At 42.1% G+C, this 18,424-nt stretch overlaps 1 protein-coding gene across 3 annotated transcripts; it reads right to left on the minus strand.

Moving 5' to 3' along the window:
• Window positions 1-3,625: 3,625 nt before the first annotated feature.
• On the minus strand, window positions 3,626-16,983 carry galm (galactose mutarotase). 3 transcript variants are annotated; one of them, XM_085243077.1, is made up of 9 exons: window positions 16,906-16,983; window positions 15,817-16,003; window positions 14,792-14,946; window positions 13,706-13,819; window positions 13,475-13,567; window positions 11,777-11,858; window positions 6,894-7,044; window positions 6,604-6,778; window positions 3,626-3,957 (listed from the first exon to the last, which is right to left on the minus strand). In XM_085243077.1, exons 2-9 carry the CDS (start codon window positions 16,001-16,003, stop codon window positions 3,880-3,882), a joined length of 1,035 nt encoding a protein of 344 aa, XP_085099203.1. In that variant the 5' UTR covers window positions 16,906-16,983; the 3' UTR covers window positions 3,626-3,879. The 3 variants fall into 3 exon arrangements, with proteins under 3 accessions (XP_085099203.1, XP_085099204.1, XP_085099206.1); XM_085243078.1 differs by lacking the exon at window positions 16,906-16,983 and adding an exon at window positions 16,835-16,898; XM_085243080.1 differs by lacking the exon at window positions 16,906-16,983 and adding an exon at window positions 16,096-16,808.
• Between the last annotated feature and the right edge of the window lie 1,441 nt (window positions 16,984-18,424).

Below are 18,424 nucleotides of genomic sequence, written 5' to 3' on the forward strand. Positions count from 1 at the left end.
CCACTTCGGGTCTCTCCTCTTGCCTCCCTTTTCCTTCATCCACCTGCTGGCCTCCACCACTTGCTAATGTTACTGAATCTGTGGAAGCTCCGCGACAGCCACCACACGAAGTAACGAGTAACGAGCCTATCTAAATCCCAGTAACGAGTAACGCGTTCCCGGTTTTGGCATAATAGCTAGTTACCGTGCTCGTTACCACAATAATAAAGTAGTTACTGTAACGCGTTACTTAATAACGCATTAGTCCCAACACTGGTCCAGCATGAAAATCATATTTTTCTTGAAGGATGCAGACTTCTTCCTGTACCACTGCTTGAAGAAGGTGTCTTCCAGAAACTGGCAGTAGGACTGGGAGTTGAGCTTGACTCCATCCTCAACCCGAAAAGGCCCCACAAGCTCATCTTTGATGATACCAGCCCAAACCAGTACTCCACCTCCACCTTGCTGGCGTCTGAGTGGGACTGGAGCTCTCTGCCCTTTACCAATCCAGCCACGGGCCCATCCATCTGGCCCATCAAGACTCACTCTCATTTCATCAGTCCATAAAACCTTAGAAAAACCAGTCTTGAGATGTTTCTTGGCCCAGTCTTGACGTTTCAGCTTGTGTGTCTTGTTCAGTGGTGGTCGTCTTTCAGCCTTTCTTACCTTGGCCATGTCTCTGAGTATTGCACACCTTGTGCTTTTGGGCACTCCAGTGATGTTGCAGCTCTGAAATATGGCCAAACTGGTGGCAAGTGGCATCTTGGCAGCTGCACGCTTGACTTTTCTCAGTTCATGGGCAGTTATTTTGCGCCTTGGTTTTTCCACACGCTTCTTGCGACCCTGTTGACTATTTTGAATGAAACGCTTGATTGTTCGATGATCACGCTTCAGAAGCTTTGCAATTTTGAGACTGCTGCATCCCTCTGCAAGATATCTCACTATTTTTGACTTTTCTGAGCCTGTCAAGTCCTTCTTTTGACCCATTTTGCCAAAGGAAAGGACGTTGCCTAATAATTATGCACACCTGATATAGGGTGTTGATGTCATTAGACCACACCCCTTCTCATTACAGAGATGCACATCACCTAATATGCTTAATTGGTAGTAGGCTTTCGAGCCTATACAGCTTGGAGTAAGACAACATCCATGAAGAGGATGATGTGGACAAAATACTCATTTGCCTAATAATTCTGCACTCCCTGTACATCCACACATATGCACATAGAAAAAGCAAAAAAACAAAGCACTGAATGTGAGAAGCAGTGAGCCTTGTGTCTGTGCGTGCCACCATCTTGCTATTAAAGGGGCCTGATTATTTAAGACCTTGTATGTGAGGAGCAGGATTTTGAATTCTGGATTTAACAGGAAGCCAAAACAGGAGAAATCTGCTCTCTCGTTCTAGTCCCTGTCAGGACTCTTGCTGCAGCATTTTGGGTCAGCTGAAGGCTTTTCAGGGAGGTTTTAGGACTTCCTGATAATAATGAATTACAGTCGTCCAGCCTGGAAGTAATAAATGCATGAACTAGTTTTTCAGCGTCACTCTGAGACAGGATATTTCTAATTTTAGAGATGTTGCGCAAATGGAAGAACGCAGTCTTACATATTTGTTTGATATGTAAATTTAAATGTTATCAGGAAATGATCAGACAGGAGAGGGTTTTCAGGAAACACTGTTAAATGTTCAGTTTCTATGCATATGTTAAAACAAGATCTAGAGTGTGATTAAAGTGGTGGGTGGGTTCTTTTACATTTTGAGAGATGCCAATTGAGTCTAATAACAGATTAAATGCCATGTTGAGGCTGTCATTTTTAGCATCTACATGGATGTTAAAATCACCCACAATAATTATTTTATCTGAGCTCAGAACTAAATTAGATATAAAGTCTGAGAAATCAGACAGAAACTCTGTGTAAGGCCCAGGTGGACGATAGATGATAACAAGTAAGACTGGTTTCTGAGTTTCACAGCTGGGGTGGACGAGGCTAAGCATCAGGCTTTCAAATAAATTAAAAGTCTGTCTTGGTCTTTCATTAATTAATAGGCTGGTGTGAAAAATTGCTGCCACACCGCCCCCTCGGCCTGTGCTTCGAGATTTCTGGTAGTTAGAATGACTCGGGGGTGTTGATTCATTTAAACTAACATAATCATCCTGCTGCAACCAGGTTTCTGTAAGGCAGAGTAAATCGATTTGTTGATCAATTATTAAGTCATGTACTAACAGAGACTTGGAGGAGAGAGACCTAATATTTAATAATCCACATTTCACTGTTTTACTCTTTGGTTCAGATGTGGATACTTTGTTCTTTCTTTGTAATTGTTTATGTTTAAGTTGTTTGTTGCTGGTTTTTAGTTTGTTTTTTGTCTGTTTGGAAGCTGACACAGTCTCTATGGAGATGGGTTTTTGGGGGGGTAGCAGGAGGAGAGAAGCTGCAGAGAGAGTAAGACTGCAACTCTGCTTCCTGGTCCCAACTCTGGATAGTCATATTTTGGGGGGTTTAATAAATGTGTCCATATTTCTAGAAATGAGAGCTGCTCCATCCAAAGTGGGATGGATGCTGTCTCTCCTAACAAGACCAGGTTTCCTCCAGAAGGTTTGCCAATTATCTATGAAGCCCACATCGTTTCTGGGACACCACTCAGACAGCCAGCAATTTAAGGAGAACATGCGGCTAAACATGTCACTCCTGGTCTGATTGGGGAGGGGACCAGAGAAAACTACAGAGTCCCACATTGTTTTGGCAAAGTTGCACACCGATTCAATATTGATTTTAGTGACCTCCGATTGGCGTAACCGGGTGTCATTACTGCCGACGTGAATTAGAATTTACGTTTACCCTTAGCCAGCAGTTTTAAATTTCCCTCAACGTCGCCTGCTCTGGCTTTTGGAAGACAATTGACTATGGTTGCTGGTGTCTCTAGCTTCACATGTCTCAGAACAGAATCACCAGTTACAAGAGTTTGATCCCCGGCAGGTGTCTCGCCGAGTGGGGAAAAACGGTTAGACACAAATGACTCTGCAGTCTATTTACACCTACAGGCCAGTGGACACTCTTTCAAGGATGACGATGTAACATCCTGGACATGGAGGAACGCTGGTTTGAGCGTGGAGTCAAGGAGGCCATTTATGCGAAAGAGGAATGGAGGAGGGGGCCTAAGGGTACATCTTACAATGCTATGATTGCAGCCATTCCCCTACTCTCTGTGAATGGTACTCATAGCCATTAATCAATTGTTGTTGATCGGTGGCCATGACAATTTGCATATCAATTATCAAGAAACTGACCTCACAGCCCATTGTTCGCTATTGGTGCTGATTTCTGTCATTATGCAAATGTGCCGTTTACTGTTTGTACGTTTATACGGTTGGAAACCTGCAGTCAGCTGAGACCGAAGAAGTCACCTGGATGAGTGATGAAATGTTTCTCTCACTGAAAACTCTACATTCAGATGAACAGAATCAACCTTTCTGGGATTTCCTTACCTGGATGATTGAGCATGCATTAATACATCTATACAGAACGGGACCAGCCTACCAGTGGATTTAAACGCAGGACCTTCTTGGTGCGAGGTGACAGCAGTAACCAGCCACGATGCCAGCCTCTTCAGAGAACACATTGAAACAAAGCACCAGCACGAGAGAAATCGCTTGATCAATATTGTGTTTAATATGACAAGTATGGCACATCATCATAAATCAAATTATAACAGTTTGGTCATGTTGAACTATGAAGGTTTTTTCTTTATCTCATCAGTTCTGTGATGCTCAAGCTAAAACAAGCTTAACAAAATATTGTAAAATGTTAACAAAAATTATATTCAAAATAAAAAAGCAGACTTTTAGGAAATGAAACAATCTGCTGCAAACGATGAAATTTTCTTCTTTTCTGTCTGTCAGATCAGACAGTTGTGAAGGTGTAGCGAGTTATGTGATGGTAGTTCTCTCCAGGACGCAGAAGGCAGTCAGGAAATGAAGGCTGAATACACACACACACACACACACACACACACACACACACACACACACACACACACACACACACACACACAATTTTAATTCTCATTAGTCTGTTTAACCAAACAAACAACCAAACAGCAACGAGGAAACTTGTTTTCACTGCTGTTCAGTAAGCAGTTAATGAGTGTTTGCATACTGTTTGATTTGGGGTATTGGCCAGGGTTTGATGGACTGGTGGGGTAATGTGTAGAAGTGCAACCACAGCCATCAGAGATGTGCTCAGTCAGTATGAGAGATAGAAAGAATCAGTGGTGTGACAGAAGGCTCTGCAACTTCCTATAACACACCCCAAAGAATACTTTCCAGTGTTGTGGCAGCAGTCTTCACTTTGACCAGGTAATAAAAACAAAAACAAACAATGGTCACCATGTAGACATAAGCATATTGATTAAGGACAGACGGAATAAATCATGAAATTACAATCAGATATTACTCAGCTGTTGGTGAAATAAAAGCAGGAAATTAATTTCCAGGCAGGTCATTATACCAAATTGGCAGTTAGATAGGATATGATAAAACAATGAACCAGATCATGAACACACTGGTCGGGTGTTCAAGGTATCTGAGCTGCTAATGTCTAGCCCACCCTCAATGCCACCGTTGTTTCTTTTGTTTTGTTTTTTCAGCCAGTCAGTTTAAGCATCTGTGCACCTTCTGTCATCAATGGAGGTGCTCTTTGTCCATATGGGTACAGACCTCATTGAGCCATACAACTGTAGTGCACAGGGCTAATGTTATCATAGGGCTTTGGAGTTGACGTCACGCCGCATTGCATTGTGGGAGCGCAGCTCCATTTTCGGGGTCTACGAATCAAAACAAACACACTGTGTTGGAACGACGACGACAAGAAACATGCTTAAAAGCAGCTCAAAAGAAAATGGACGGTATAGAGACCGATTGCGTCCAGAGGCGAAGCAGCGGTACTTGGAAAAAAATAGAGTGCATCGCAAATCTGGACCCATATGAAATACGGCAGTGGAGTAAAGACCCAGACGACTTACCGCCACTGTCCTACCCCGATATCTTCACGTATCTTGTTTGTGGAGTAAGCGCTTACACAGCGAACCAGTTTCGTAATTACAAGTCACTGGAGGCGCACATCCAATTTACAAATGGCTGGGTGCAAGATTTGGCTATTTTCAAGCCGCCAAACTCTGAGTACGTCGTCAAAGTAAGTCAGCTGGAGTGCACCGAGTGAAATAGCCATTTTCCACCCCCCACCATAATTAATGTTACACATTTATCATTTAACTGCTAAAATATCGTTATCATATTATATGCCCATAATTGTAAAGTACATGCAAATTAACACATTGATAATCGGGTAAATTATTAACGCCAATTTGTGTCCTTCCTGTCTCATTTCATTTATTGTCTTTACATCAACCAATCAAGTCACTCCATTCGATGTTTGATCGCAATTTCTATAACTTCCGAGACGATGATATTATTCAGCTATAAAGTGTGATGTGAACATATTTAGAACTTACCGGAATGAAAATGTCTTGAGCACACCAGCTGATATCTGGAGACGTAACAGAACTTGATATCAGCTCGTCTCACGGCTGCTATCCAGGCTAGACGCCTTCGTTTGGTAATATCCGATACATGAGCTCCTTCATGTTGCTTCCAGGTTGGGAAAGCATAAAAAGACAATCCAAACTTATTCCCGTGCCGGTCGTAAGATCGAACATTGCAGCCGACCACACAGCAAGTACGAACCATGGCTATGCTTTGGCTCCTTACTTAGACCCCCAAAATGGCGGATCGGGCCAAAATCCTTTCCACGCCCACCCCTGTGACATCACGCTCCAAAGCCCTATTATCAATATCCCAAAGTAATGCAACCTCACAACATTTCTGCAGAGGGAGTTACATGGACACTATTTCAGGTTATCCTCAGAGCTGGAATCCCAAAGGAGATTCTGAGCAGACTAATGGTTAATTACGTCTGTTTGGATGACTGTTTGTCAGTACCACACATACGGTCTGGTCGAGTTCTGAGGAAGACTTTGAAAGATCATACATGACAATGGATGCAATCAGGGAAAAGTGACTATATGTATGGACTGTGATACTTATGAGCTTGTCTTCTCTGACAGAGGTGTAGCAACACAGATTTCAACCTCCTAAAAGTTTGGAGAGGCAAAGCCCGTTTCTCCGAGGAGCCTGCTGAATGACTTTGGTATCTGATAAGTTGGGGCCTCAGGTGCCAGATTGCCAATCACACTTTGCTCATTTGTGATGACCAACTTATACCATCCAAGAGAGCATATGTTTGCATGCCACAACAGCATTTTGCTGTCTACCCTACCAGGAGGCATAAATATATATATAATATATATACCTATAGACTTGCCAAAGTGTGACAATGCATTCAAGAGTTTAGAAGTCAATGAAAAGTAGGCGTGAAGGAATTAAAAACTATTCTGGAGATGGGAGCAATCAAAGAGTCTCAGACAGATGAGTCTCTAGAGAGCTCTGCAGATTAACGTGAAGGATATGTTACATGCCTATCCATGTAAGGCCAGGAAGTGAACTTGACCGAAGGCTAACTTCCATCTACAAGAGAAAAAACACAACACTGAGTTTCTATTCATCATACCTGGTTAACAGCATCAGGCCAGTTCTGCGTCTCCAGACAGAAGGAGCTGTGCTTCCTGTACCTACAACCACACTTTCCTGCGATGGAGCCATCCAGGAAGTTGGCAGTGTAGAACTGGACTCCTGGCTGGTTAGTAGAAACCTCTAAGACACGCCCACTTGCTGGGTGACAGACTCTTTAAAATGAATAAATAAATAAACAATTAAGATGAGACTTATTTGTCCTCCTTAACTTCAGTGGATGTCACATGTGTCTACAGTATGTTTTAGAAAATGACTTCTGTGTCAAACCTGGCAGCGCGTTTCTCTGTCCATGGACCTCCGGGTGATGACAAACAGAAGTTGTGGTCAAACCCTGGGCCTTGAAGTTCCTTCAGACGAGGGCCAATGAGAACTGGTTCTCTGAGGTCAAAGGGTGTGTCTTTCACCTCTCTGATCTCTCCTGTTAGTATTTAGCGAATTAATTCATGACTTCGTATCAGGAATGTTAATTAATGTCACACAATCGATTCTATAAAGGTGAATTATTGCAGTTACGAGTTATTTACTGGAGCATTAAGATATATTAAATGACAAAAAGTCCATAAGTAACATGTTTAGCAAACTAAATCATTTGCTAGTGAGCGTTCTGCACACTATCTTTGCTGTACCTAGTACTTAGCTGCATCTCGCACTACAGGCACGTTCCTCTGCTTTATCACCATTGTCCAGTGGTTTCCATCAGGAGCTTGTCTGTATCTGAAAATCCCACAGGATCTTAGCTTCGTCATTCTCATCCCCACAGTGACCTCTGGGAGGTTTCTGAATTACTGTGATAGAACGCCAGCCATACAACAAGTCCAAGAGCCAATCAAAGGCCTCCAAACATTATGTGGCCTTCACATGAGCTCACGAACGGTGGGTTTGGTTTATATAGTTAAGCACCTGCATACTAAAGAGGAAAATAACTAGAATTTGTCATTTCTGGAGAGACTGCAGTGGGATTGTAAAAATTCAAACTTGCATGTACCAGATGGGTCAGTTGTGAGAGTGCCACAAACATGGAGAGCCACACTATGGTGAGACACAGACGAAACCATCCACAAATGAAACTCAAATGAGGGAGGCAGGACATCAGAAAAGACCCACTTTTCTCTCTGTCAGTCTGTGAGAGCAGCGCTGCACCAAAATAGCTTGTTGCTGTAGACTGAACAAAAGTGTACCTAACAAAGAGGCACAGTGTTCTTTTACTGTCAGTAACATTCAGCACATAGCTCTATGCTGAACTGAGGTCAGGAGAGCGAGTTCAAAACTGATGTCTTTTTCTTTCTTTCCAAAACTGGTTGGAAAAATTAAACAGGGAGTAAACGGGAGCAGAGGATGACTGAACCAAATGGCTCCAGTTCAAAAGTTACACATCTCTGGGCTTTGAGGAAGGACTTGTTGAAAAAACGACACATGTAGCTACATCTTGAGGGTAAAATGATCACTGTAGGGTGAAAACTGTGGTCACAGCGGCAGGTTAAAGAGAAAGTTTTCAGCCGAGATTTTCTGCCTGTCTCACACTAAATCACAGGTGTTGAACTCCAGTTATGGGCTCAAAATGTGGTCGTAAATATTTTGTACTTGTAAATCAGGATTTGTATGTGTAAAAATAATTTGTGTGTGCGTAAAAAAGATTTGTGCATGGACTTAGCCAAAAAAAACCCTGCAAGTGACAAGTACGAATTTTGACCCCTATTTTTCTTCCTTTCATCTGATTGGTCAATGTCATGTCAATCACAAATGTAACAATCCAATCAGAGAACAGCTGGGTTTGGCTGCCGGAGGGGCGCTTTTTTGAACTGCAGGTCCTTGAAGGGTGATACAGTTTGGAGGATCTCTATATAAATATCCGATAGCAGCTAGGTCCCCTAACTTTCAGCAGCTGTTGAAAGGAAAAAGTTGTGCTATATCAGTGGTTAGAAATACCATTAATACTTTAGGATTAGTTTAACACAAAGTCAGGGCTGACCCAGGACCATTGCTGTGAGTCACAGTGCGCAGCATAAAGGTCCTTTCACATCGGACGCAGGATGTGCTGCTAATGCTAACTGCTAACTAAAAGCAAAGGATCCAGAATTTGTTGCGCTGGCTGCTGAGCTCTGTGGGTTTTTGCAGCAGCTCTACCTGTACTAGATGCACCTGCTCCTTGTCTTTTCTATCTCTGACTTTATGTCCTCTACAAGAGTTTGTTTTTTTTGCTGGTTCTTCAAATGTTCAATAAAAACATGTATGCTAATTCATAACGAAGAAAGCTTTGTAATGAAGACTGTCATTTCCAAAACACTGCCCGCCCCCACCCCGCGGTCCGCAGCGCTGTTGAAAAGGCTGTGGAAGTCCCTGTATTAAACACGTAGACCTGTGACACAAAAATCACCACACTCGGATGACCACAGACTGTTTTCCTTAGTGGTGATGAAGGAAAACGCTGGGTTGGCATGTAAAAGAGCATTTATTCCCTTCAAAGACCTGCAGTTCAAAAAAAGCGCCCCTCGACAGCCAAACCCATCTGTTCTCTGATTGGATTGTTACATTTGTGATTGACATGACATTGACCAATCAGATGAAAGGAAGAAAAATAGGGTCAAAATTCATACTTTTTTTTTTTGGCTAAGTCCACACAAATCTTTTTTACGCACACACAAATTCTTTTTACACATACAAATCCTGATTTACAAGTACAAAATATTTATGACCACATTTTGAGCCCATATCCAGTCCTCGAGGGCTGCTGTCCTGAAACTTTTCCATGTGTCCCTGCTGCAACACACCTGCCACCTTCAGCATTCAGTCAAGTTCTACAGAGTCTCGCTAATGACTAGAGATGGCACGATACCACTTTTTTATGTCCGATACCGATATCATAAATTTGGATATCTGCCGATACCGATATGAATTCGATATAGTGTTTTTTGATCAATGGAACTGTTTTTTTAATATCTTGCTGCTTTTTGTATAAGTTCATACTCAAGTTTTAAAAAACAACAACAACAACACTAAAGCTATTCTGTTATACCTGTATGTAAAAAATACACTGCACCCAAAATATTTCATAGTTCAGCAACACTGATCAATCTAATAAACTTAAACCTGCTCCATCCTTCCTATTCTGGTGTTTTAAAGAGTACTTAGCAGAAATATTAAGCAACCTAACTAATAGGGCTCTAAAACTCCCAGCAAAAAAAATAAAAAAATAGGGAACCACCCCCCACCCTCCACCTCATGATGCTTAATCGACATAATCAACTTTAATTTGATGCAGTGTGAAAAAAATGCACGGAAATAAATTATTTTTCAAGAAATATTAAATAGATTCAACATCTTTCTTCAACAGAACTGCAGACTGCACAGATAGTATCTTCCCAAAGGAAAAAATACTATAGCTTACTAGGGTATATTAGACTTAACAGTTACTATATACAGTAATGGACTTCTATACATTTTAGATCAGATGAAAACTTTGGGTGTAAGATAATTATTTATTAAAAGCTCGACATTTTAAATGAGAATAAGAAAGAAAAGTGTGTCTTTGTGCCCCCTTTTCCCTGTTAATGCCCTATCGGCCCCCCTGGATAAACTTTGCTAGATCCGCCCCTGCACAGTTACCAGCCGTCAGCTACGTAGAAAAAGATCCTCGAGTAGAAAGTAATATTAAATACATTCTAACAACAGCTGATCAAGCTTAAACGTGCTGCTGTTGTTCAGCCGCTGGTTTCCTCTTTCTGGTGCAAAGTGGGCCAAAAACAAAGAAGAGAGACGGAGTCGCGACAGAAACGCCGATCAGCTGATCATTAAGCAGTTTCATGATTGAAGTAGCAGCCGGAGAGAGAGGCAGTCGCTCCATATATCGCTTGTTAAGCTTAACGTGGGAATGCTTTGCAAACACTCAGAGATGGACTTACACACTTGCTTTACTTCTCTCTGGGATAACTTTGTCGGAGATGAAATGCCGGTTTGGTAGCGAGGCTACAAATACTCACAGCCGCTCTATCACGTGATGCACACTGCTGCGACGTGCTACAGTTATGAGGCGAGTTACGCCGTGTTGCAAGTTTTGAAGTTTTGTGAGGTGCTTTTCTGATATTTAATGGATTGGATTACATTTTTTATTTCTCTCCGATATCCGATCCAGTAATTTACGTCGGACCGATACCGATACGTAATATCGATCGGTCCATCTCTACTAATGACCTACTTGTATTCAAGTGTGTTGCAGCAGGGACACGTGGAAAAGTTTCAGGAGGACTGGAGTTTGACACGCCTCCCACTAATAAAAACACATACTGGAATCATTGCTTTACAACAATCCCACTAGAAAAAGAAGTTGCTGATATCCTGAAATCCTGTAAATGGCTGGACAGAGCTGAAAGCTGACAGTATAGAGAACAACCCTGGAGGCACAGGAACAAGCCCTTTCCCCCAAATCAGCAGAGGCTGGGATCTACCACAGGAAAGACCCCAGATACTGTGCAAAGATGTCCCTGAGTCGAGCACGTAACAGCACATAATGTACATTTCAAATTCCTTTAATTTTAAATATGTTTATATTGTCTATCCTGTAAAATAGTCAGATGTCTATTCATATTAATGTACAGAATTCACCTGCTTGCTGCTACTACTGCACATTCACCCAATGTATATATATATATATATATATATATATATATGTAATGTTCTTCCTCTACCCCCCCCCCCCCCCCCCCCCCCCCCATTTTTGCACATGTAGAGGAGCGTGTCAGGTTACTTTTCACTGTGTGTTATACTTGTATAACTATGCATGTGACAAATAAAGAACCTTCAACCTTGAACCAGGGAGCGAGATGCTAACGGGCAGGGCATACGTGGAACGCCAGGAGAACATGAGAAGCTCAAGGACTGAGAGGGGAGCTAAAGAGTCAAATGGATATGTACTTTAACTGATTATAAAGTCTGCAGTCTTGTTCCCGAGACAGTGTAACTGAAGTGATTTGAAGCACCAAACTGTCAGAGACTACCAATATGCTTGTATGCTTTTGACAGATTGATTAATTCTATTTGCTTATTTAATGAGAATTTTCCTATTATATCATTCAGTTTTATATTTGACATCTGTTAAATAAACCACTTCATTCCATTGACTTTTGCAGTTAAAGAGGATTGAAGTAAATCTTTACCTGTAGGAATTGATGTGTCATCCACAGGCAGGTACGACTGTGCAGTGATGGACACCTGATGGTCGTAGATATCTGCTACACCCTGGAGCACAGATAAGATTTTTCAGATCATCTGTCATCCTCTCCATACATATAGCCACGTTACTCATCTTGATGTGAGGAGGAAGGGGTTGATCTGTCTGAGACTCAACCAACACTCACTAATACCAGAACATCCTGCCAAAATAGGCCTGCCTCCTCCTTTAACAGTTTACGAAATAAAATTGTGAAAAACTGACTGAGAGTATCAGTGTTTGATATCACGAGTTTAAGTTAATTTAGGGCAGAATGCTATTTTAGATTTCTCATTGGAATCACCTTTAAATCCATATAGTATGTAACAGGAAATGATGTCATCAGTAAACAGGAAGCTAGATGGGAGGTTGGGTTGTATTAAAGACGGAGCTCATATGTTTTCATTGTTATATCTGTACATCGTGAAGAAGTAAAAGTGATGGTGCCTCGTAGCAGATGTTGCAGTTTAACCTTTCCCCGTGTCGTTACTGTGGATATTGGACTTTTTAACCAACAGGACTCAGAAAGTTCGGGTCAACGACTCTCTTTCCGGTCTCCGTTCCACCTCCACTGTTCTCCTGTCACTGCTGTCAGGCACTCACAACACCACGGGCCCGCTGTGCAGGAGTTTGTAGGGTGGTGTGACGGCTCCAAACTCGAACTGAACGTGAGCAAAACCAAAGACATGGACTGGCTGCTTCAGTCACCACCACCATCCATGGGAAGCCAGTGGAGGTGGTTGAGGAGTACAAATACCTGGGAACCATCTTTGACAACCTCCTGAGATTCTCTGCTAACACAGAGGAGATTCTCAGGAGGTGCCACCAACGGCTACACCTCCTCAGGAAACTCAACTCCTTTGGAGTCAGCACAGCCATCATGATGACTTTTTCCTACGCCTTCCTGGAAAGCATCATGACCTTCTCCATCAGCTGCTGGTTCCACTCCCTCAGCCTTCATACAGGAACAGACTGCAGCGCACTGCATCAGTGTGCTCTACAGTCATTGGCCTGTCAGAACTCTGGCTCAGGTTTTCAGCAACAGGCCCTCAGACAGGCAGCCTGATCATCAACGACCCCTCTCACATTCTTCACCCCGCATTTCAGTGGCTGCCCTCTGGGCGACGCCTCCGCTGAGGAGCGCCACCTTTGTCCCCTTAAGCAGCTCTGCTTTCTAACTCCAATAAGACCATTTCCCACACCAGAAACATAAACTACTCTACACTCTTTTTATACTGCCCACACTTTATTCACTTACAGTTATTTATTCAGTCACTTTAATTTAACAGCTTTGTAATTTTAAAACTGTGTATATTCTGTGTATTTATTATCTCACTCTTATTGCCTGCTTACGCCCTGTCCTTAGCTTCAACGTCATGCTGCTCTGTTGTATCTTAACTGCCCCTTGGGGATAAATAAAGTCTCTGATTCTGATTGTGTTACTGTCGTTACACCTGTGGACCAAGAATCAGAGTGTGGATGTGGGGAAGGAGTTTAGAGGACTGCCCGTTCATAGCAGAGGCAACACACTGAAACCACACTTCCTAGTGGGCAAAATATTGTTTTGTAAGCCAGGAGACTAGCAGTGCCAACCACACAAACACCACTGTGCAGAGGCACCCAGAAACGTGTCCATGTCACTTACCTGTCCGGCCAGGTTGAAGTAGGAATGGTTGGTGAGGTTGATGGGGGTAGTTTTGTTAGCCTGTGCTTGGTATTCAACAGTTAGTTCTTCCCCCTGAGCAAACAAGTTCAAACTCAATATCTGTGCTGGCAAAACAAATGTCTGAGTATCACTAAACAGCAACGTCGAATTAGCTCTGCCAAAAGGAAATTTGGGATGCAGTAGTATGAATTCATAACCAGATGTGTCTACCTGCAGTGTGTAGGAGACAGAGACCTGAACTTCACCAGGATAACCCTGGTCTCCATCTGGACTGGTAAGACTCAGCTGCACACCACCTTCCACTGCTGCAGCAAGCCAGATAGCCTGCAGAAGCAAACACACATGAATCGTGGAGTACACAGGATACATAAAGTGCAGCTTACAGAGCTCAGTAAAATTCAATCTACAGCTGCCAACAAGTAGGTGTTGTGAAGTGATGGGTGTATATTTCACTCTGTGAGACCAACCCTGCTGTTTTTGATGTGTGAGGGTTTTCCTGTGGCGTGGATTGCACATGTAAAAAAGGGCAGTGTGTCCAGTCTTCTTTTCAGCCATTCTTTCATTTGTTCAAATTACAGGTGGAGCCAGAAGGAACTCATCAACATGAAGAACAGAATCGGCAATGCCAAAAGCCTAAGAAGAGCTCTGTACAGTAGTTTAGTGTTAAAAGCCTGTGTCGGTCATTTTAGTCTAAACCCAGAGAAGGAAGCCCCTTAAAAAACAAAACTAGTTGAAGAATTATGGCAGGACTTCTTTGAGCAGTCTTGTAGGATTGGGGTCTAAAAGACATGAGAATTTGTGAAGAAGTTCATGAAGTCATTACTAGTTAACGTTAAAGGGATGATTGGCTCAACAGAGCTCTGACTGTTTGTCAGCCTGGCTACAGAGCTGCAGAGAAACCTTCTTATTTTCTTCAATCAGTGATGAATAGTAAGATGTTCTGGCTTTACGGAGGGCTTTCCTATAAAGCAGCAAACTATTTCTCCAAATGATGATGATCTTCTACATTTGTGACACACCATTTCCTCTCCAGTCTACGAGTCATCTGCTTTAGGCTACATGTTTTACAATTATACCACGGAGTCCAGTACTTCTGATTTAAGGGTTTTTTCACAGGAGCTACAGTATCCAGAGTCGTACGGAGTAAAGCTTAAAATTGTTAGCAGGATAATTGATGCCTGTGGGAGTCGTGTTCAGGTAGCTGCTCTGCACTGTGTGCACAAATTGTCACACATTACAAATAATGGTCAAACACTTAGCTGTGATTGATACAAACTAATATTAACCAGACCTCACCTTGTTGAAGCCTCGCAGGCCTCCATGCAGCGCATTTGGTCCATTGTTAAGATCCAGCTGGTACTCCTTTCCCTCAAGGACAAAACGTCCCTTTGCAATCCTGTTTGCCACACGGCCCACCACAGCGCCCAGGTACCGCTTATCTGATACATAACCTGACAACAAAGCATAATACTTCTTATTGATATATGGAAGCTGGATATTGTAGTGGTAAGACTACACACTTTTGGGGCGGGAGTCACAAGTTCGATTCCCACCCAGTACTGAAAATTCCTGAAGAACTTGATTCTGTACTGGACTCAGCCGTGAAAACTGGGGACCAGAATAAGGACCAGACTGGTGCACTCTTGCCTATTTCATGCAGACGTGTTAGCTGGATCTGTGATGAGAGGTGCAGCGATGTGCAGCATGCAATGTTGAAAAAAAACTGGAGTCCTCGAAATCAAGACAAGTGATGATGTTTCAGCTTTCGTATATTTATAGAGAAGACTTATAATGGCCGCTATTTTCTTTGTGAATCTTTGTTACATGGCAGTTTATTACAAGTACCATTAGTGTTAAAAGAGACAAAGGAAAAACTAAACACTTGACACACTGGAAAGTGGCAGTGAGACAGAGCTGCAGGCCGTACTGCTAGTGACACAATAAGTATCAGGAATATAATGTGCACGTTTCTGAAAAACACTGCTGGGCGTTGTAAGAGGTTAAGATCAGTGAGCGCATCACCAATCCAATATATTAGTGACAATCATCTCTTTACTAAACAAATAATGGGTGTTTCCAGGGGTGGGAAAAGACACAGAAAGTCTACTGCATGAGCTTCACTTTAGCCGTCGCCTGATGTTCAGATTCATGTGAAGCAAAAAACAACCCACGATCACGTCTGCCTGCACTAGAGAACCTGAACAACAGACATCACTTTCAGGAGTTTGTGCTTAAATTAACCACTTTAATCATCTCATTGCTTTTTATACAATTAAACCGGTTTATGTGCAGATAACAACACAAGTTACTTTCCCTCCTACCTTCCAGGTTATCATAGCCAAGGACTACATCCTCCATTTGTCCATCGTTCCCTCTGTAGCTCACTGATCTGATAATGGCACCTAAGGTTAGGACTTCCACCTTCACCTGAGGAGACTGGACAACCCACAGGTCCACGGTGCCCTGGCCAGGCCACTCTCCCCATGGATGATGGCTTACCTGAGTCATCTTGGAACGAGCACAGGAACAGAACATAAGCTTAAAATAATGGTTAAAATGTTACTTCACATTTAACTCAAATAAGTTTGGTCAGCTCTTACATTCCCACAGGCTCAATATATCTTGTTCTAGCTCACAGTAGAGTCAGCAGTTTGTACAGAGGCTACGAACATCTGTGTGAAGCCTATTAATGCTCACTGGACTGTGCGCAAAAGAGTCAAAATACCAGCTTACAGTATTCCCACGTGTCTCTTACATACACACCAACACAGATAGTAAAACCGGTGTTGAGCCAAAAAGTGACTGTCTGCAAAAAACTGATTTCCGGTATTTACCAAAAACGGATTGTTCGTATTTAAAGTGCTATAAGTAACGTGTTGGGCTATAATATGTGAAACATATGTCAACTGCATCCCTCATGGATGACATAAAGTCTGGAGCCACAACAACATTCGTGTAACAGTAACAGCAGTGACTTTTATATAACCTTTATTTCTGCAGTAAAAATCTCATTAACATTAACAATGTCTTTTGTGAGAGCAGCGCTGGCAGCAAATATTACGATAGTTCTGTAAAAGTATTTGAAGTGGGGATAAAGGAGCGGATTGGTTATAAAGTACAATAACACAGAGTTGTAAAGACACTTGACAAACAGATCATTTTTAATTCTACATGTAACCTCTTTGTAAACGCTGTTCACCGAAGTCTATTTACCAACATACGTGATGATATTACACGTGAAAAATACACGGAAACATTGGAAATCAGTTTTTGGCAGACAATCGCGTTCTGGCACAACAAGTTTGCTCAGTTTAGCGTATACAGGATATGACGCTCAACCTCTCTTTACAGTCAGCAGTTATTCAGCACGACACGCTCCGAGCAGCAGCAGTACACCCGCGCGTTCTTACCTTGAATACTTCACGCACTCATTACTAGACTTTGGACCTGGTCGTGTTTTCCTGCTTCCGTTACTGATGACGCAGACGCGCAATGGGTGACGTCAAAGCTACTGGGCACGCCCACGTGGCGGGCAAAAACTATGTTTTTTAGTATAATATAGACACGTAAACAGTCGCTCATTAATGGCGTGTATATAACAGAAGAAGTATTACTGAGAAGACTGAAAAGCTAGTCTCTGTGTCGACTTTACTCACAAACTGCCTGTAATATCAGTTCCAGCTGATATGTTTGTTAATAACACAGCTGATGCCCACAAAATGTAAGAAAAAAAAACAGGACTAACGTAGCAAAGCGCTGTATTTATGTGCTAAAACCCAAATGATGGCATTCGGGTGCCAATTAAAAAAAATGGAATAATTTTTCCACAGAGGAATTTTTCAGCACTGACTTTTTACATTTATATATTGTTTAGTTTGTTTTAAATATCCATTCATCTTCATCCGCTTTATCCGAGGCCGCGGGGGCAGCAGCCTAAGCTGTTTTAAATATTCAGGTTAAAAATAAGCCTTAATGAGGTATTTTTCAAAAAGTTACTTATTGATGATAATGTTAGTCTTTATTGATTTCATTATCATCTGCTTATGCACACATGTTGATGACTGAAAACATCTCCACCAGTTTACTCCTTGACACCTTTAAAGGTAAGAAAAATATGTATAATTGTAGCTATATTTCAATTAACCTCAGCACTCTGGAGGACGCAAAGAAGACCCGGACAGTTTACAGTGGTGTAATGACGAGCACGTCGAGCACATGGGGAAACCAAACAAGGTGCCGTGTCTGTGAAGTTTCTCAGTCATCCAGGTCATCATAGTTTAAGGAGCTTTAAGGAGCTGGACTTCTTTAAGTTACATGAAGACGTTTCACCTCTCATCCGAGAAGCTTCTTGAGTTCTAAGGTCAAATGGTGGACAGTCCCAGATTTAAACCCAGTGGGAGTATCCCCACCCCAGTGTGTGAATGGGTGGATGACTGGATATGTAAAGCGCTTTGGGGTCCTTAGGGACTAGTAAAGCGCTATATAAATACAGACTATTTACCATTTACCATGATCCTCTACCTAATCACATGAGCCAAGGAGTGAAAACGGGTGGCTCTGAGTCAGAATTCTGACATTGAAGGCAGAATTCTGAGGTTAAAGTCAGTCCATTTTGTTCCACTTGGGTGGGGTGGGGGCTGGAGCCTATCCCGGCTGTCACAGAGCAAAAGGCACGGTCAATTTCTCACATTAAATTATCCAATAACATTTGAATAATAACAGTACTTTCTGAGAATTGTAATGTAAATACAATTTATTTAACATAAAACATCCACAAAAATACACGGAAATGAAAGCTACACAACAGTTTTTTGTAGAGAGTTTTTCCCCCTTAAAAAAATGCTGTTAAATCCAGAGCTGAATTTAAAATCTTTCTCCTCAGTTACAAAGTCTTGAATAATCAATATCTTAAAAACCTCATAGTGCCAT

The sequence above is a fragment of the Mchenga conophoros genome, linkage group LG13 (genome assembly GCF_057382185.1).
Source record: "Mchenga conophoros isolate Kocher_MC1m ecotype Shallow Benthic linkage group LG13, M_conophoros_male_GT1.1, whole genome shotgun sequence".
NCBI classification, from domain to species: domain Eukaryota; kingdom Metazoa; phylum Chordata; class Actinopteri; order Cichliformes; family Cichlidae; genus Mchenga; species Mchenga conophoros.

Coding starts and splice junctions, on each gene's coding strand:
- galm (XM_085243077.1), bottom strand. CDS start 16,003: ATGACTCAGGTAAGCCATCATCCATGGGGAGAGTGGCCTGGCCAGGGC. Junction 11,859..13,474: donor ACTTCAACCTGGCCGGACAG/GTAAGTGACATG, acceptor TCTGTGCTCCAG/GGTGTAGCAGATATCTACGA. Junction 7,045..11,776: donor TGACACATCAATTCCTACAG/GTAAAGATTTAC, acceptor AAATACTAACAG/GAGAGATCAGAGAGGTGAAA.